General features: G+C 30.0%; 1 protein-coding gene across 3 annotated transcripts in view; it reads right to left on the bottom strand.

The window, feature by feature from the left end:
- Positions 1–480: 480 nt before the first annotated feature.
- The window catches only part of LOC129920481 (polyamine-transporting ATPase 13A3), a 31,448-nt gene continuing 11,820 nt past the window's right edge, over positions 481–20,108 (bottom strand). The window contains exons 1-9 of one of the 3 annotated variants that reach the window (XM_056001706.1): positions 17,288–19,362; positions 11,169–11,457; positions 6,796–6,905; positions 6,356–6,717; positions 6,075–6,273; positions 5,633–5,937; positions 5,373–5,573; positions 5,008–5,296; positions 481–4,700 (exon numbers count right to left, since the gene is read on the bottom strand). In XM_056001706.1, coding sequence (XP_055857681.1) covers positions 2,044–4,700; positions 5,008–5,296; positions 5,373–5,573; positions 5,633–5,937; positions 6,075–6,273; positions 6,356–6,717; positions 6,796–6,905; positions 11,169–11,457; positions 17,288–17,687 — 4,812 coding nt within the window. In that variant the 5' untranslated portion in view covers positions 17,688–19,362 and the 3' untranslated portion in view covers positions 481–2,043. Of the gene's footprint in view, positions 4,701–5,007; positions 5,297–5,372; positions 5,574–5,632; positions 5,938–6,074; positions 6,274–6,355; positions 6,718–6,795; positions 6,906–11,168; positions 11,458–11,605; positions 11,728–17,287; positions 19,363–20,108 lie in introns of those variants that run through there. The other 2 variants (XM_056001707.1, XM_056001708.1) reach the window with 2 other exon arrangements.

The following is a 20,108-nucleotide window of genomic DNA, read 5'->3' as shown; positions in this document are numbered from 1 at the left end:
GGTAAAAAAGTAGTTTTCGTGTTTTTCAATTTTCTCAAAAAGTATAAGGCATAGAAAGAGAAACATGCGGTTTTCAGTGTTTGATCAGAAATCAATTTGGGCAATTTACTTTATCAAACAATTTTGTATTAAAATCGACAGTCTTAACAAAAATAGTATTCAATGTGTTTTTCTAAGCTTTTTTTTTTTTACAATTTTTGACTTTGAATTCGATTATTTCAAAAACTATTCATTGAAATAACTTGATTTGAAATTAAAAATTAAGTGTAAAATTCTGACTTTTGGAAAAGGTATCTCTTAACCCTTTGACTGCCAAGCTTTTAAGTGCTTAAAAATGATGCATTTTAAAAAAAAGTCCTCCAAATCCAACAAGAGATACATCAAAAGAAATGTCTCTTTAAGCTCTATTCATAACTGAAAGTCAAAAGTTTCTTTGAGGTCTGGTTGCTGAAATGTAAAAAAAAACAAGAAAATAATGACTAGAAAGATTTTGTGTGTTTTGTTTTTATTTCGATAGAATAAACATAAATTCTTGTATCTTGGTGATATATGGTAAATTGTTTTGCTCATTTTTTGTTTTGTTTATTTATCTTAAATTTTGTTAGAACTTGACTAATATTTTTTTCCTTCAGTACACTCTGAACTATTTTTGCTTTTCACAATAAATAATTCAGTTTTATTTATCATAGATTTTTTTTGTTTTAATTTTTTTTTAATCAATAATATTTCATTTACGTTTTCTTTCTTTTTCTAAACAAATTATCTGCTATTGGTTTTTAAATATAATGAAACAAATAAAATTCATAGATAATATTTATAGATATATAAAAAATTGTATACACAAAAATGTAATAAAAAAAAAACATCATAGGATCAAAAGGGTCATTCAATAAAAGTACAAAAAAAAAATGAAATAAAAATAACAAGAAAATTAAGTAAACATTTATATATAAAAATTGAAATATATATGTTTTCGTTTTCGTTTTCTGTTATAATTATAATTGAAAAAATTTTTATAATATATATACGTATATAATACAAATAAGATTTTACAATAGGAGTTTTCTGGTATTTCGATAAGTTTTGTATTTTGTTTTATTTCTTTTTTTTTTTGTAATAACTTTAAAATTAAACGAAAATTTATGGTAAACTGCTTCTGTAATCAACTGTTATTCGTTTAATTTTTTTCCTTTTCCTTTCTTTCTTTTCGATATAAATATATTTTTATATAATAAAAGAATGGGATATGATTTTTTTGTTTTTTATTATTATTATTTTGGTATCTATCCTTAAAGCATGCAATTCTTTTTTATTTTCTCTTCTACAACGTAAAATGTATGCATATAAATATTTTTGCAAAAAATGTTTTTTTTTTTTTTTAATTTTATATTATTGCATTGTAATCGATTTATGTATATACAGTCGTAGCAACTTGAGGCACTGGTTGATACTATTGTTCAAGTTTTTTTTTTTGAAAAGAATCAATCAAAAATTAATAAAGAAAAGGAACAATTATTCAAAGAAAATATTTGTTTGTGCGTTTATTTACGATTCTGAAACAATTTTTTTGTTTTGTTTAATTTTAATTTAATTTTATTAAAAAAACAAAAAATGGATTTTATTAAATATTTAAACTAAAAAAAATACTATTGCGCGTATTAAATAATAAATTTATTTTTAAGTACAATCGTATTTTTATTTTCCATTATAGTTTCCATTGTTAGTTAGAGACTAACACTCTTTTACAAATCATGTGTTTTCTACAATAAAGTAACTAGTTTCTTAGGAATTTTATTTTTGTTTTTTTAATTAACTCAACAATAAAAATATTGTAATATTTATAATTTTAACCATGCGTAATAATAAACTCGAATTATTTTTTCCTATTGTCTATTTTTTTTTTTTTAGTTTTGTTTTATAGAAGAAGAAAAAAAAATAAGATATGCTATACATATACATATATATACTAAAAATTACATACATAAATTATAACAAATAAATAATACAACGTAGGAAATGCGCAAATTTGCGTGGCAGCAGATTTCAGCTTTCCACTCGAAATGATTTTTTAAATTGAATACTTGCTAAATTTAACTCAGGCTGAGTTGGCTGAATTGGCTGAATTGATGCTGCTGGATTATTTGTATTTGTATTGATATTTATATTAGTAGTAAAAGGCGATGACGAGTCGGAATTCTGCTGATTATAGTCAAAGTCAATTTTATTCGACGATACTGGCGGCACCACCGGCGAAAAATTTATTAATTTATTATGATTGAGAAGTTGGAGAGTTTGCAAGGAATCATTTGTGACAAGCGGCAGTTGTGGTTGTGATTGGGGAGGTGGTGGAGTAGGTGACGAAATTGGCAAAGACAGGGGTAATCTAGGTGAAGGCGATGAACTTTGCGAAGAAGATGGTAATGCTGCTAAGGAATGAATATTGTTTGCAAAGCGTATATTATTTGACGAAGAATTTGTATCCATTATACTTTGTTGGCTACAAGCCAAACTATTATCGTTTTCCGAAGAGAATCCATCGAAAATAGTTTCTTCATTAATTGCCGATTCGTAACATGATTCCGAATAAATATCAGACAAACTCATATTTTCATCAGCATCTTGTTGTTTGTCATGTTGATTGGGACCAACTTTAACCACATCAAAGAAGCTATTAAGTACACTATTTTCTGGTGCTTTCATGTCAATTTGATGTTCAGCACTAATTTCGGCGTATGAAGTTGGTGATGGTTTGTCATATTCATTGGAAATGACATTTGAAAAATCAGAGAGCGGCGGCCATTTTGTATTTCTTCGTAATTCATTTTCGATAGCCAAATATTTACGATGAGATTTTTCGATATTATGGAAATGATGACGTATTTTTTTGAATAACAAATACTCAACAACCACAGCTTCGAGAATTAAACTGATGATAAAGTTGACAGCACCATAGATAATCAATAAGTAACGGAAATTTTGATCAGGCGGCATTACAAGCTCAAAGCTGTCAATTAACCATTGTGCCGGATAGAGAGTCATATAGATAACAAATGACAAATTAACGAGTAGACTTAAGCAAAATGGTATATTGGATATGATTGACTTGCGATAGGGTGCGCCTTTGGAGAATACAAATGCCAAGATAATATATTGGAAGCACGATATGACAAACATTGTATAATTTTCCAGACATCCCAAATGATTGCCTTCCGGATCGGGATCGGGTTGGAAGGGGAAAAACCAGCTCTGATTGAGTAAATAGAACCAACCGGCTACTTGAAAGGCAATCACCACAAGTAAATGGAGAATAATGGAAGCCATGGGTGTAATTGATATAAGAGAATTGAGTGGTGGCTGTTTAACAAGTGGCCCATCATAAGCCTGGGTTTTACCAAAGAAGAAGGCGAAAATTGATATAAGGCCAAGATCAATATATAAAAATTGTTTGTCCGTAAGATTTGAATCAATCGAATAAAGAATCAATACAGATATGAATTGAACTAGTGAGTAGGCGGCCATGTATTTAAAAATTCCAAATGACGTTACCAAAGCAGCTCGACCTTCTCGTATGACATTTGGTACGCAAGCAATTGTCGGATTGCGTGATGTAAAAGGCGATGCAATCGACGATTCTGCCTCAGACAGCGATATGCCAGTATGAGCAACTTTGAGGGCTCCACAGTCATTTGCCCCATCACCGCACATGGCCACATAATAATTGACTTCTTGTAATTCCATAATAAGTGATTGCTTCTGATCCGGTGACATGCGAGCAAAAATCGCTCCTCGTGTCACAAACTGTTGCACATACTCGGGAAAATGCTCACGAACTATGGACCATGTTTTGCCAACCATGGCAAAACGATAATTATTACTTGGCAAATCGGGAAACATTTTCTTCTCGTCAAATATCGATTTTCCATTGGTTTCAGCAGTTGGTGTTAGATCTGTCAATCCCAATTCAACATCTCTATGTGTCCATGTGTCACAAGTTTCTAAACTGCCAATACTACTGCTGTGAGTGTTGAGTGAACAAATATCACCATTGCCATTTTGTGCTGGCTCGTTGGGTGTAACAGCACCAATCAAATTATAATAGAGCTCGTGTTTATTAGGATTATCTGCACTTATTCTCGTATTGACTGTTATTACACTTTGTTTCTTTCCCACAATGCCACAATCTTTGGCCACACTTAAGGCTGTTAAAATATTATCCCCTGTTACCATGATCGTTCGAATATTCGCCAATGTCAGACATTTAATGACTTCAGTTGTGTCGGGCTTCAAACGATTCTCCAATATCACAAAACCCAAAAATTCCAAATCACATTCAATCTTATCACGACCGACTCGTTGCACCTTTGGATATGTCATTTTCTTTTCCAATGGCTTGTAAGCTAAAGCTATTATACGAAAACCTTGCTGAGCATACACATCCAATTGGGCGAAATAGTTGTCCGGAATGGTTGAAGGATCGGACAAGGTGTGAATCATTTCTGGGGAGCCTTTGCAATAAACATTGAAATGATTATCGGTTAGGCGACGTGTGATCACAGACATTCGTTGCAAGGCTGATGTAAATGGGAACTCTCGCACAATACCGATGTCATTTGATCCACCTACATCAGCTAGAAGGTCGTCCACGGATCCTCTGTGAAAATCTTCGATCTCTTCTTCAATGCTATCCGTGCTAACTCGATCTGTAAAATAAAATTTACTTTCGCTTACTAAAGTTTTTATAAGTGATAATTTTTTTTTTTTATGTGCCAAGTTAACATAATATTTAACAAGATTTTTCAAATTTAAAATTGTTCTTAGACATCCCAGCTAACAAGTTTGCTTCTATAAAGTTTTACAAATGCAATCGTAGCTTCTGTAAGGCTTAATAGAAGCAAAATTGTTACTTGCGATCATAATTTCAAGCCCTCTATCTGTACGTGACGTTTCCATTTTTTTGTTTTAATTTAAAATATGTAAAATGACATAATATTAAAAATAGGTACTCACTTGATTTAGGCTGCCGCACAATAGTGGGAAATAGCAAGTCATATTTATTGCCATCAGGTACATTGGCATCCTCCAAAATCCATCCAGTTGATTCAAACATCTTAAGATCCAAGGGATCACCCTTTTTCTCACCATTCATTATAGTAATCGAATGACAAGTTACCATACCAAATAGAAAATGGTCAACAGGTAATCGATCAATTTGTTTGAGAGCAATTTGAAAATAGTTGGTTTGTGATTTTGGTACCACTCCCCACATATCCAGACCATCTTCAGTCAGAGTTCCAGTCTGTATTTTAGGCAAAAAAGAAAAATCGAGTTTAAACAAAATAATTTAAAAAAAAAACATTGTTAGAAAAACAAACTTTATCAAAACAAACACAATCGATACTCCCAGAGACATTTATCGATCGTGGGGATATACAAAATATATTCTTTTTCTCAAGACGCTGCTGGGCGTAAAAGCGACCAACAGTCATGGCAGCTGGAAGCGCTGGAGGCACAACAATTGTTATCAAATCCAATGATTCCACAGCGATTTTAACAGCATCCACACCTCGAAGAATCTTAAAATGAAACGAATAGGTAATAAGGTTGAGATGTTTTAAAAGTTCCAAGAAAATACCTTGGTAATAAGTGTATAGAAAAATCCAACAAATGCTATCAGACCAAGTATTGCAATAAATTTATATGAATCCTGTTCGAATTTATAATCAACCGGTGGAGGATAGAGAATCGATCGAATCAATCCGCCTTTGGCAGTGATATTACCCGTATTGATAACAATTGCCAACACTTTTTCCGAGCCAATATATCGGGTTTGGATAACTTTTGTGCCACAAAATAGTGTATGCCGGCTATGTTCTTTCTTTTCAAATATCAAATCACGTTTAATTGGTAGCGGAGTTTTTGTAACAGGAACACTTTCACCTGCAAAAATTTTATTTATAATAACAATCCCAACTTGACTTATAACTTTGCTTCTATAAAGCTTTATATAAAAGCAAAATTGTTAACTGGTAGCAAAAGCGCAACAGCATCGTAGACATTAACAAAAATAAACCTACCTGTTAGCATTGATTCATCGAGAATACAATTTCCTGAGAGTAATACAGCATCGCATTGCAAAGTACAACCCGTTGATGGTATTTCAATAATATCACCTGGTACTAGATATTTGGTTTTTATATCTTTGACATCTCCATTTTCGGTTAATACTTGAGCACAATCAGAATTTTGAACTGTGCTATAAAGTGCATCTTGATTCTTTATTATTATTATTAAAAAGAAAATTGAAAAAAAAAAGAATATTAGAATCAGAAGTGGGATAACAATAACACAGACAAACCTTTTTAGTTTGAATGATTGACATAGTTATTCCAAATGCTGACATAAATATTATCACAACAGCATAATAATAGTAATTATAGGAGAACCAAAGGATCACAGAGAAGATTTGAAATACATAAAACGGATTAAGGACCTCCAGAAATAGCAATGTTACAACTCCTTTATATGGTACTGTAATTTCATTCAAACCATAAACTATGCGTCTAGCAAATTGTTCATGAGCAGTTAAGCCACGGACATGATGTAAGTATGTGCTTGGAATATCAACATCCAGACCTGTAAGTTTGATGAATGTTTGGCTTTGGGCATCCCAAACATAACGCAATTGCTTGCATAAAATCACACGAACACTATCAGTATCTAGAGTAGATAAATTTAGTTATACAAAACAAAATTATAGTTATTTATTTATTAAAAAAAAAAAAATAAATATCTTACGTTTGAATACACCTGATGAAAAATGAACCGATAAGTGAAAGTTTTTTTCGTCTATTTCGTTGTCCATTAAAAGATGGCTGCTAACCAATTTTGATCCCTTTTGCATGTTTCTAAATTTTTGAAGAAACATAATTTTCGGTTTTTTGATATTTTATTTAATAATAGAAAATAATTGGCAATTAGATATATAAATTCAATATCAAAACATTTAAGACAAATGTACATCGCTAACATAGTTTGATGGGTGCTAACATATTATGAGTGCGCGTAAATTACCTATATAAAAAAATTAATTTAATTGGGGATTGGTAAAGTTGAAATGTGCTAAGGTGATAACGAAGAAAAAATAACAAAAATAATAAAAAATTATTCAAATTATTTTTATTTTAAGTGGAGCGATTGAATTTAAACAAATTCCTTTAGAATATTAAAATTCACATTGAATTTTCAAATTGAATTTTATTTTCAGAATTTTTAGCTACTAAAAGTATATCAGCAATTTTTTGCGACTCTGGGTGATATGCATAAAAAAGGAAATGGCTTTACTTGAAACATTTTAAAGTATGAAACCTAGTTTATATTTATTCATTTCCTATTGCTAGTATGTACTGTCATGTATTTTATTTTAGTTTAAACTCTTTTTGATTTAGGCCTCTATTTGGCTCGAAGTCCTCTTTTGTGGTTTTGTGGCCTCTTTTTTTTTAATTTACTTAGGTAGCCCTGCCTATGAGAAACAAGTGTAACTTCAATCACGTGTCCATGTGTTGGTACATACATTATCATTTCGCAACGTCATGTTTGAACACTTCTGGAACATAACTGATTATAAATTTAATTAAACTAAAAACAGATTTGAAGAGATAGTTAAATTACACTGGTCAACAAATATGAGATATACCAAACACGTTGATTTCAATTTCAGATTTCTCAAAGAATATAAGAGATTTTTAAAAGATTTAAACGGATTTAGAAAGACAAGATTTAGCTCTATTAGAAACCGTTACAAATTTATTTAAAACAAATAACCAAAAGCTAAGAAATAATCTCGAAAACATGGTAAAAAAGCGGCATTTTTGATTTTCTAACGGGATTATATCTAAAACGTGATGTGGTAGAATTGTTCTGACTTCGGATTCGAGCTCAGCACCCAAAAAACCTATAGAAAAGTATATGTTGGTGTCTGTAACAAAAACCTTGTTGACCAGTGTTTTCTAATCGACCTTTTCTGGATTTAAAAAAAAAAAATTTTTTTCGTGCTTTTTAGGAACTATGAAAATTCGAGTTTTTGTAAATTTTGAGGTAAAATTTTTGAACTTTTGAAAAATATCGTCAAAATTATAATTTTTCTAAATAATGTCAACTACAGGTAAATAAGTGTTCAAATTATATTCTAAAATAATTCTTTACTTTACAAAGCATGGGATTTTTTGCGCGGTATTCACAGAAGTATTTTGGATGAAGCGGCCCAAAAAATTAAGCGAACAACAAAAAATCGTGATTTTTTTTATTGATTTTCGATAGGCTGTATCTCACTAAAAATGATCGCATAATGACAAAATAAAAAGCATGTAAAACATGATGCGATCATTTTTTACTGAGATACAGCCTATCGAAAATCAATAAAAAAAATCACGATTTTTTTTTGTTCCTTTAATTTTTTGGGCTAGTGTATTTCTTGAAGGAAAAAACCGTTTGGCTAGCACACTTGCAACATCGTTATTTTCGTTAATCGAATGTAAAATCAATGTAACCACGACTTTTTTCATTTGTTTAAATTCTGTTAGCTCTGATTTACCAGTTCTATTTTCACGAACAATGAGTGTAAACACAAAAAGAGTTGGTTTGTATGTTTAAGTTGGTTGTATGTTTAAATTGTTTTTTAATTGGTCTTAATTTTATGTTTCAGTTAAAATTTCAGTGAAACACAATTTTGAAGAGTTTTTTATTTTTTCTGTTTTATTTTCGGGATTTTGGCCTTTCTGGATTTTGGGTTTTCGAAATTTTAGTTTTTTGGGATTCTGGGTTCTCGGGATTTTAAGTTTTCGGGATTCTGGGTTTTCGGGATTTTGGGCTTTATGGATTTTGGATTTCGGAATTCTGTCCTTCTCCCAAACCTCCCATGTGCCAATAAACTTTATGAAATCATCAAATAAAAAGTTTAGCAACAGAAATATATATTTTCAATAAAACTCATCAACTTATTTGTCAATTATTTATGATTGCAAATCTTAATCATTCATTAAAAGGTTTTTAAAATGTTTTTGATGAAATTTTGACATCCAGATTATATTAAAATACATTCATCATAAATTGTATGACGTTTTTCATATTTTATTGCAGATTTTATCATTTACATTTTATATGACTTGAAGTGTATTCTTAAGTTAATTTCCATAGATATTATTATAAATCTTTAAACTCGATAACATATATAACAGTCAACAATTTATTTTGTAGTGTGATTTGGTGTATTATTCTAAAAATAACCATCAAGATAAAAATAAAACAGATAGGATTGTAATTTATTTGTTATACTTCAATTTGCATGATGAAAATTATTAATTGAATGAAATTATAAGCTTTCGATATTTATAAAAATCTATAGATAACGCCGACGACGTTTTCATAAAATCTATTGTTTATTCAGGAGAAAAAAAAATCAATTTACTTAGCACATCTCTTTTAATCTGCGATAATTCTCTGGGACCAAACTGTAGTTGTTATGAGCGCCTGGTTCCATCAAAGATTTTCCCCTGCGATTTCAAATACTAGACGCTTATAATTTTTTTAAAAACAAAAGTTATACTGAAACCAAATGAGTACAATACACACAAGGCCTTATTTCTTCCTTCGATTTTACCCAAATATGGTTTCAGTATAACTACTGTTTCTCAAGAGTTAAAACCCTATTTCACTACAGACTAAATGAGATAATTTCGAAAATTAGGTCAGTTTGAATTTGAAATTAAAAAATTCGATTTGAAATTCGAAATTATATAATTTGCGAAATTATTTGTAGGGTGTTCCTTATTTTGAATATGACTGAATTTTAATAAGTAAACAAGCTCAAAAATTTCTAAATAATAAAAAAAAAAAAATATTTCCAAAGTTTCAAATCTTTATCATCATATTAACCCGTGCCGAATTAATTTTCAATGTTTTCATACAAAATATCGATAAATTACGAGTAGTTTTGAAATGTCTTACTTAAAACTTCGGTAAAACTGTAAAAGTTAATAGACAATTTTCAAAATTTGCAAATGTGCTAAAGGCATTGCACTCCTTTTATTTTACTGATTATGATTTGAAAATTTCCAATAAATTTTGTATAGTTTTACACCGAAGTTTTAAGTCAGACCAAAGATAATTTTCTATTACACTGGGCAACAAGGGTTTTGTTTTTCGAAGCTTGACAAGCTTTTCCGAAGTTTTTTGGGGTGCTGAAGTCAAAAATTTTCTACCGCTTGCGTTTTCGAGATATTCTCGTTACAAAATCTCAATAATCGATTTTTTTTGATGGATTTGGATGTGTTGAATTCGAATCCGAAATCAAAATTTTTCTATTAGCATGTGTTTTTGAGATATTCCCGTAATAAAATCTCGAATCTCGATAGTCGATTTCTTTCTGTGTACTTGTTAACTATTTCCCCAGCTTATAGTGTTTTGGTTTCAGGAACAAAATAATATTTTTTCTTAATGTTTTGGGTGTGCTGAAATCAGAACATTTCTATCACCTCGAGTTTTCGAGATATTCCCGTTATAAAATCTCATTAAAAGAACTGAGGGCAGATTTAAAATCAGCGATGCCGAATTAGTAAAAAAAAATTAAGAAACTTCAAAAAACATAAAAAAAGGTTCGATTTTGTTGACCAGTGTTATCTTTAATAAAACACATTCTATTACCTTTAATAAATTTAAAAACTTTTGACCCCTTGTATACTCTATACTCATTAAAATGCTGTCTTGTTTAAAATGAGGGGCATCCTTATCCTTAATTCCCATTCTTTTCTCTTATTTACACTGGCCCCAACTTTCCCTTAAATTTATCATTCTCTCACCACCAATATCACAAATAGTCTGTCTGACAGTTATAATTATGCAAAATTAGTAGTAGTTTGTAAAAGAGGGATCAGATGGGCAATAGTTATTAGCAAATTCAAGTTCTTCTGAGGAACCTACTTTTTCATTATTTTTGTTTTATATTTTCTTTCGCATTTGAATACCAGTTTTGTTTCAGATGCAAAAAAACCTTTGTGGTTTTATTTTATTAACTGAGCTTAATATCTCTCATTCGCTCAAGCAAAACCTTTATTGTATGTTTATATATAATAAAAGTTATTGACAGCCAAGTATAAAATAGATATAATACTCACTTAATAGAATCCAAGGAAAGTGTTACTACATCTTTGATATAATAAACTTTATGTTTGCCTTGATAATCCTCCTGGATTAAAACTCTTTCAGCTACAGCCAATGAACACTGTGAATGCGTTGCTAATAGAAACCAATGACGCCACCAATGCAATACCAAACGCAGCAGTCCAGCTGTCAGACATATGCAAAACCAACAAAGATATGTTCGACTTTTTGAGCGTCGATAACCGGTGATTTTCATTGCATCCTCTTCGTTTGGGTTGAGAAGACCCTCGCAAGGATTTGATTCTGATGAAAAATAAAAATAAAATCATTTTAATAATTTTAAAAAAAGCATTAATAAATATAATATAACAAATGTCACGGTAGAACAACGTGTAAATGTAAATCTTTAATTTCTGATTAACAATTTGAAGTACAAAGATATCAAACTTACTAGCCATTAAGAAAGTTTTTTAAGGGTTTTTCTCTTTTTACTTTAAAAGTAGCTTTCTCAAGTATTCTAAGTCTTCATTGGCAAAAACGCTTCAAAACGTATTCTACGTTAAGCAGATAAACGCTAACTAATGATATCCAACAAAAATTATAAAAAAAAAACCACACAAATAGCTCGCAAACACCGCTCAACGCTGCTCAGCCACCGCTGTCTTATCAAAAACCAACCTGTTGTTTTGCGGTCGCAGTTATTATAGCAGGTAAACGCTCATTTTCAAAACAAAAAAAAAAATGAAATAATAAGCAATAAAGCTAATTTAAAAAGATAACAACAAAACCATCAACGACGATCGGGGATATGTGCTGAGTACAAACGCTCTTTGATACTCAGCGTCAGCAGCAGCACCAGCACACATCAAATCAGTAACAGAGCGTCATGTTCTTTGTCATAATGTGATTTCAAGCCCAACTGAATGGAATGGAAAAGTGACTTGAACACTCAAATGTTGACGAGATTTTTTTTCGATCCTGTAACTTATAAAACTTTATATGTGTGTATATTTATAGGAAACGGGTAAATGGCAGGCATAGTCAGGGGACAACCGAATTTAATTAGTATCATCGTTGATTCGATCTGTTTGATTGTGCTGCTGATGATGATGATTGTGGTGATGAAGATCGTAATCACATTCATGACAGTGGACTATGTTTATTCAAAACTTGGAAAAGAAATGCCCAAAATGAAATAAACTTAAACCGTGTTCAAATTGCCTTAAAATTTTCTACCACATGTTAAATATTGACGTTTGGTTAAAATGCTTCGATAAAAGGGCCGTTAGCAACGGATTTTGTCGTCGATCGACGTTCAGGTGTAAAAAATTCTCAACGTTAAATTAATTCTGTTTTAGTTCTATGTGTTAGACAGAGCGTTCAGATTTCAAATGTTGTGTTTTAAATAAGAAAACAAGTTTGTTGAAAAATCTCTCCACACAAGTCAATGGATAAAATATTTGACAAATTTTTTTTTGTTCTCATTGTATAGATATATAAGTTAAGATCAATTTTTTTTTTCTGAAGTGGCTCAAAAAATAAATACTATCTGATATTATCAGATAGTTACACCGAACAGTAATCAAATCAAACAAAAAATTAGAATAAAATTTATCTGAAATAGAATCAAAAATGTTTTAAAATTAAATAAAATATTCCAATGTTTTAGGCTCGATAACCCACTGTATGATGCTCTACATACATTTTGTTCATCATTCTCAAGTGTTTAAATACGAACATTTTTTGTTTGTGGTGAAACAATTAAGCAGCTATTTAAATAACACGCGCTTCAAGCAGCTAAAAAAGGATAAATGAGCATTGCTTGAAAAATAAAATGCATGACTGGGGTGGCACGTACTTGCTCTTGCGAGACATAAAATAAAGAATTCCATAAAAATCAACTGAAGAAAATCCGTCCACCCTTTTAGGCTGTGGAAATGTGGACAGATAGACGGATGGACGGAATTGCCGGACCCACTTTTTCGGAGTTCTCCATCATCGTAATGTGGGTTTTGATTAAAACCTCAATTTTTTTTTCGACATGAAACCAATACTTGCCCTAAAGAGCAAGTAAAAAAGTATTTAAACAAATTCTCCAAAATATAGGTTAGAGCTGTCAAAATACCAGGTTACTCACACACCTGAATAACTAGATTTTTATTTTGGGTTTTGCTGAGATAGAATCCTGTTTCTATTTTTATTTGAATAAATAAATAAAATTCAATACCAAATTTTAGAGGGGTGCGAAAGACTGCGACATACAAAACATATTCGACCTGTATGATATGCTCGTGTATTTACACCCTCGTTTAACATGCAAAAAGAATATTGAATTTAATAAGGTATTCCCTTGTTTTGATAGAAAAAGTAGTAAATTGTATTCATACAAAGAAGGGGATTATATATTAAAATTGCCAGTATAGTTCATGAAATAGTGTTAAAGCGCCCTCGTTAATAATAAATCCAAGGGAAGTTAACAACAAAAATTAATGGTGTATTTTTTAATATGATATCACGAAGGACGTTTTCGATGAGGCTAGATTATTATTGAAAGTCAAGTCCAGCAATCAAAATTTCAAGAGCTTTTTGTATATAAAAGTAGCAACTTGTGTATAATCTTGTGAAATTGTTTTTTTTTTATTTCATATCTAAATATCTATCTTGAAATTAAATTGACAATTCCATTAAAATATGTAATCGAAATGATAAGAACAAAAACAACATATAATTCAGACACTGAAACTGTTGGGAAGGGTGGTTGCTAGCAATCAGGATGTGATTTCAAAAGAAACCTAAATATTTAAGAATATACTTAATAGTTCTTTATTCTTTAATATTAAAACTACATTTAAAATTGAATTTAAGATATTTATACTGTCAGATAAATTATTTAAATCCAATATTTAAAACAAAGTACGTATACGCCATAGTGAACATATTTAGTGAGCTTAGAACAAGCTGCAACATACAATCAGAGGCTCATCTTAAAAGCATGTGTTAGTGGTTAGTAAGCTAATATGCAACTAACACACGCGTTAATTTAAACTTTTTTCAATAGAAATATCGTAATATTATGTAAAAAAAAAGCATGAACAAAGTTTAAAACTAGCAAAAATAAGAAAAAACAACGAATTTTAGGATCTACAAGAGGAAACCGTTGTTTAAAAAATCTAAATTTTATCAAGAAAAATCAAAAAGTCAAAAAAAGAAAGGAACAGTTTATAAGAATTTTATTTTTTCTACTACTGGACAAAAAAGTACAGTTTTAGTCTTCCTTTAATTTTTGTTTTTCAGAACAAAGAAGTACCACCATGTTAAATATTCCTTTGTGTGATCTTGTGAATCACCTGAAAACAAACAGATTTCCTTATTGAGCGGTTTTATAAAGAGGTCTTATTAAAGTCAATGATTAAGAAAGTTTTTCCATGGAGATTTTTATTATTTTTTATAGAGAAAATCTTCTTAAAAGTTGAGTGAATAGTTAATTTATTTTTCAACTTGGCACTAGAACAAAAATCATGATCAATATTTGTATAACAGGTTGGTTCAGGTGGTAAGGTAATTTCTTGGGAAAAATAAAACCTTTAAATACATATTTGAGTTAAATTAGTTTTAGGGCCGAAAGGCATTAGTATTAAGAAAAATGAAGTATAACTTAGAGTGCCCGTATAGGACCGCTAAGTTAGTTGTAAAAGTTATTGATAAGTAGGCTAGTTTATATGAGTTGTTGTCCAGCTTTAAAATGGTTTTAAGATGATGAAAAATTAAAAATAAAAATGGTGTGCGAGTAATAAGTTGAAGTCTTCAGTTCAATCCCCGGGAAGATTGTCGTTTTTTCTTTTCTAGTCAAAACCCTACAAATGCAGATTTTAAAACAATAAATAAAACATTATTGTTTTAGTAGGGTTTCCTATTTGCCATGGATAAATGTGATTGTTTTTGTTCTATTTTATGTGGTCTATTTTTCTCTGTGATTTTACTATTGGCTCATTTCTACCAAAGTCAGTTCTATTACGACAAAATGAGTACCCGCATATGTATATGTTACTTTTGGTTCTAATACCCAGATCATTGATATCGTTATTCGTTACATTCCTTACTTTCGTATTTTTCGTATATTTCGTATGTTTTTGAAATTTCGTGTATTTCGTATGTTTCGTTTGGTATTTTTAGAATGTCTAAAAACTGTTTGTGAAGTCTAAGCAACATTTTAAGGTTCTCTTGTTATAAGCGTTTGAAGATAGCCGTGGAAACTTTCTTATATTTTTTCCTAACTATTCGACAAAACTTTGGTAATATTATGTTTATTTTCGTTCAGTAATTATATTACAATTCTTTTTCTAAAAATTGCATCACGTTCATCGATCTCGGAAAATAAACACTTCAATACAACCATGCCGAAAATTTTTCATTTATTACTTGCTCTATAGGGCAAGTATTGGTTTCGTGTCGAAAAAAAAAATTTAGGTTTTAATCAAAACCAACATTACGTACAAACATACGGAGAATTCCGAAAAAGTGGGCCCCGCAATTCCGTCAGTGCGTCTGTGCGTCCACCTGTACACATTTCCACAGCCTAAACGCGTGGATGGATTTTCTTCAAATTTGGTACAGATGATTTTTATGGAATTCTGAAACTTGGTTTTTTTTTGTTTTTTTATAACTCGATTAGAAAGTGTACGGCTCTAACGATTTTGATTAAACTTTGCAGACGTAACATTCAAAGCAATTGCAATAAAACTGCGTTTTTAGTTTTTCTCAAAAAAAGTCAAAAAATTATACCTCCCATACAAATTTTTCAAATTATACCAAATAACTCGAAAACGGCTCTAACGATTTTTATTAAACTTTGTAGACGTAATATTCAAAGCGATTGCAATAAAACTGCATTTTTATTTTTTCCAAAAAAGTCAAATGTAAAATTTTTTTTTTCATTTAACAATATTTTGCCCTAAATGTCGGCTCTTTCCCAATATAATTTTTTTTTTAAATTTATATAGAGCCAGCTTTTAAAAATCTACAAGTAAACTAACATAAAAGTGCTTTGAACTGCAAGAGCAAGTACGTGCGACCCCAGTCGTGCATTTTATTTTAATTCAAATCCTACCGGAGAAATCGTTGACTATAAATTCTGACTACGGTAGCGATACCGATACGAGATGCGACAAATTGAGTGTATCATTCAGTTTCGTATCTCATGTATCGGATTCGGTAGTGGAATTGTAATCTTGTCATTACCCGTATGTTTTTTATTACGTATAATTCGCATCTGTCGTATGTTTCGTTCAGTACAAGTTACGAAACATACGAGTATCGACTTTGTTTAGAAAGAAAAGTTTTGTTGCTCGTTACTGAAGTGAATACTCGCATTTTAGTAATGAATAGATTCGATGTGCTACAGCATATAGTTCTATGAATATCTTCGGGAGTGTGAATTTGCGTTAAAAGTCATTGCCCCAAGTAGGTGGGCAAATGTAATATCAACAGACTAAATAATACATACACGGAGAAAAAGGACCACCTAAAATCAAGGGGATTCCACATTAAGATTAACCGGCTTTCTGTATGGTTTTTTGCCAAGATAACTTCCGTAGTATAAGAATATACTAACATATTTTGTATCAAATTATGCAGTGTTTTTCTTAACTACATTGAAGAAATGTATGTTGTCAGATAAATTACTTAAAAATAATATTAAAAAAAATACGTATACGCCATAGTGAACATATTTTTTTTCTTTCGTGTTTGTTGTAGTGAGCTTAGAACAGAGGAATAATCATCGTTTAAAGAGAGAAGATCTAAAATAGAACTCTGCTGCACTTGGATGTTGTATAAAATTGTTTGAGCATTCGTTCTATGAAGATTTTTAAAGAACTAATCATTAATGTCAAAGAGCATTGCGAAATTGCTGTAAACGTCATTTAGTTCTAACAATGAACAGTTTTCAAATTTGAAGTTTGTTTTCTTGTATCTACCTAAACTTATTTCCAAAATAATGTCTTTGGATCCTCGCTTTTATGGAGCTTCATATTGCGGTTGCTTTCAAAATGTGACCAATAAAACGTCATTTCGATTAGTCCTGCCGTGGTGCGGTTTAGAAAAAAAGAAGATAGTCGCTATTTTCAAAACTTACCATTTCCCAACAATTGCGAATCCTGCGATGTCCGATCAATAATTTCTTCCAATATTGTTTCATCATCAAACGAATCAAACTTCTGTGATGTTGTGTTGTAGTTATTTTTTTCATTATTATCATCATATTGAAGTTGTTGTTGATTTGCATGTACAATTGTATTTAATGAATTATAAAAATCTTTTCGAATTGCATTTGTATCTTGTTGTTGTTGTTGTGGATGTTGATCATACTGACGATTAAGATTATTAGAAACAGGATTTTTGTTATTCCTTGATGGCGGCCACCATTGCTGATGATTTTGCAAATTATTTATATTATTTTTCGATGGAGTTTGTAATTTTGTTGTTGGCGGGGGAGCATCATATCCAGAAGCCTCTTCATCATCCGTTCGATTCATGGTGATGAATGAACGATGAAACAACACGGGTTGGATGAAACGACGTTGAAAGTAAAGTGTATCAAGTTTTTTTTTTTTTTGTTCGTCAGTAAATTAGTTTAAAGATATTTTTCAAAATATACAAAGTGCGTTATGTTAAGTATCACACTGTCAAAAATGACGCACACAATCTTGTTGTTGTCAAGTAGGAAAATGCATTAGAAAATATATATTTTAATTTAATTTTGTTAAGATCCACAACAGGATAAGTTTTTATTCCACAAATGCAAAACAGAACGCAGATACAAGTGATAGATATAATAATAATTATTATAGGTAATTTATTATTAATTAAATGTATGAAATGCCGTATCAAATTTGATATTTTATCTTTCTTTTTTTGTTTTTGTAATTTATTAATAATTTATCAATTTATTATTATTTATATGTAAATATGTAAATGAGGTTAAGATAATTATTATTTAGTCCAACGATTAGATGTCAGCTTAGAGTATCATATTTTGATCCTTGAACTTCAACCATTATACGAGCAATTAAATTAACAACCATTTTATATTATATTGTATTCTTTATAATTCTGATTTTTGTTTTTAATTTAATTAATATTTAATAGTTTGCGTTTGGTTGATTAAATGGTTGGTTTTCTAACGTGTAGACAATTCATGGTACCAAAAACAATAAATTAAAAAAAAAAAAAAAACTATTTAAACGCAACAAAGCCGGTGGCGCCGAAGATTTTTTTTTACAAAAAAAAAAAATTAAAATATTATTGGCAGTTCGATGAGCTTCTTTACTTTTTTCCCTTTTCTCTCCTTCTGTATTGCTTATCTGTCTCTTCTGTTTATTATTGATACGATCGTGTTCATCAAAATCAAATAAAATTTTGGTCCAATTTATGTCGGCACTTTAGATCTCCTCTTAATTTTTTATTTATTTATTTTATATTTTATATCTTTTTATATCCTTTTGGCAACTTTTTATTTATTCTTACAAAAATTTAATTATGATTCTCATTCATCACCCAGCGATTGCAGCTTTTGCCACATCGCTTGCTAGGACACTGTTCAGCTGATTATTATGATGATGATGATAGTAATGGTTATTGTTTGCCGCTGCCGCTGTCGCTGCTGATCCAACTGCTCCTCCCCCTCCGGTGCCTTTTTCAAAAATGAATTGCTCGATATATTCTTTTTGAATAAGATTCAAGAGCAGTTCAACTGACGAGTATCGTCTTTGGACTAGATAAAGTTTATTAAGACAGTAATTATTGGCGTTTCCTGAAATCATTACGCTTTTACGAAAAACAAATTTGTTAACAAAATTATTTTTTTTTTTTTTGTTTTGTTGTTCTCTTCTTCTTGTTGTTTTTAAAGTTTGTTTTAATTTTCGTTATAGTTTATTGTAATTTTAATTTATATCTGCCGATTGATCAATGAAATTCTTTTATATTAAAAAGGTTTTTTCTTTGTTGTTTTGTTTGAAAATACACGCACACTTTTTGTTTGTTGTTTTTTTTTTTTTTTCTATTTCTTTTATTTTAGAAGTACTACTTAAATCGCACTATATTTTTTTTCGAAAACTTTTAATTTTTAGTATATTTTTAAAAAATATAAACACACACAAAAAAATTATCTTTTTTTAAAAACTTGATTCTGTTTTAACAACAATTAAAAAAATCTGTTGTAAACATTTTTCATTCATTAATATAAATTTGCTTTGTTCAATGTAAGAATCCTTCATATTCATTGCAAATATTTAATTCACCAATAATACAACAAAAAGACACGAATTGTTTTTTTTTTTTTTTTTTATTTAATCTTTTTTTTTTAATATCAAAACTTTTTGGCTGTTGTTGAAGTTTTCAATCTAAAAATGAAGAATTAAAAAAATGCACAATTTTGTTGGTTGTTGCTGTTGATTTTGTTTCAATTTTAACACAAAGTTTTTTTTGTTTTCAAGACACAACAATGATTGAATATTTTGTATACATCATCCAAAAAATGTTGCAACTAAATGCTTATGCTCTAAGGACAACGTATTTTTGTAAGATGCAAAAAATGCCAATGTTGTTCCATTCTTCGATTTAAGGCAGAAAAAAAACTAAACAAAACTAAAATTTTTTTGCCGACACACATTAATCAATACAAAAATTTTGATTCTATTTTTTTTTTGTTTTTCCGACGACTGCGCTCTCAAGAAAAATGAAATTTAGTTTTTCTATATTTCGAAGGACGGACAAGTTAATTTTTAATTCATTGAAAAGAACCTTCAGAGTAAAAACACATACAAAAGAGCAATCGATCAAATTACTACAAGTTTGTGTGTGACACTTTTAAGATTTCCTTAATTTATGAAATCCAGAAAACAAAAAAATGCTATATTGTTGTAACACAACGTGGTGTATTTTTTCAAAAACCGAGC

The sequence above is a fragment of the Episyrphus balteatus genome, chromosome X (assembly GCF_945859705.1).
Source record: "Episyrphus balteatus chromosome X, idEpiBalt1.1, whole genome shotgun sequence".
NCBI classification, from domain to species: Eukaryota; Metazoa; Arthropoda; class Insecta; order Diptera; family Syrphidae; genus Episyrphus; species Episyrphus balteatus.
The sequence above is the reverse complement of the archived record's forward strand: the minus strand, read 5'-3'. Positions and strand labels throughout refer to the sequence as shown.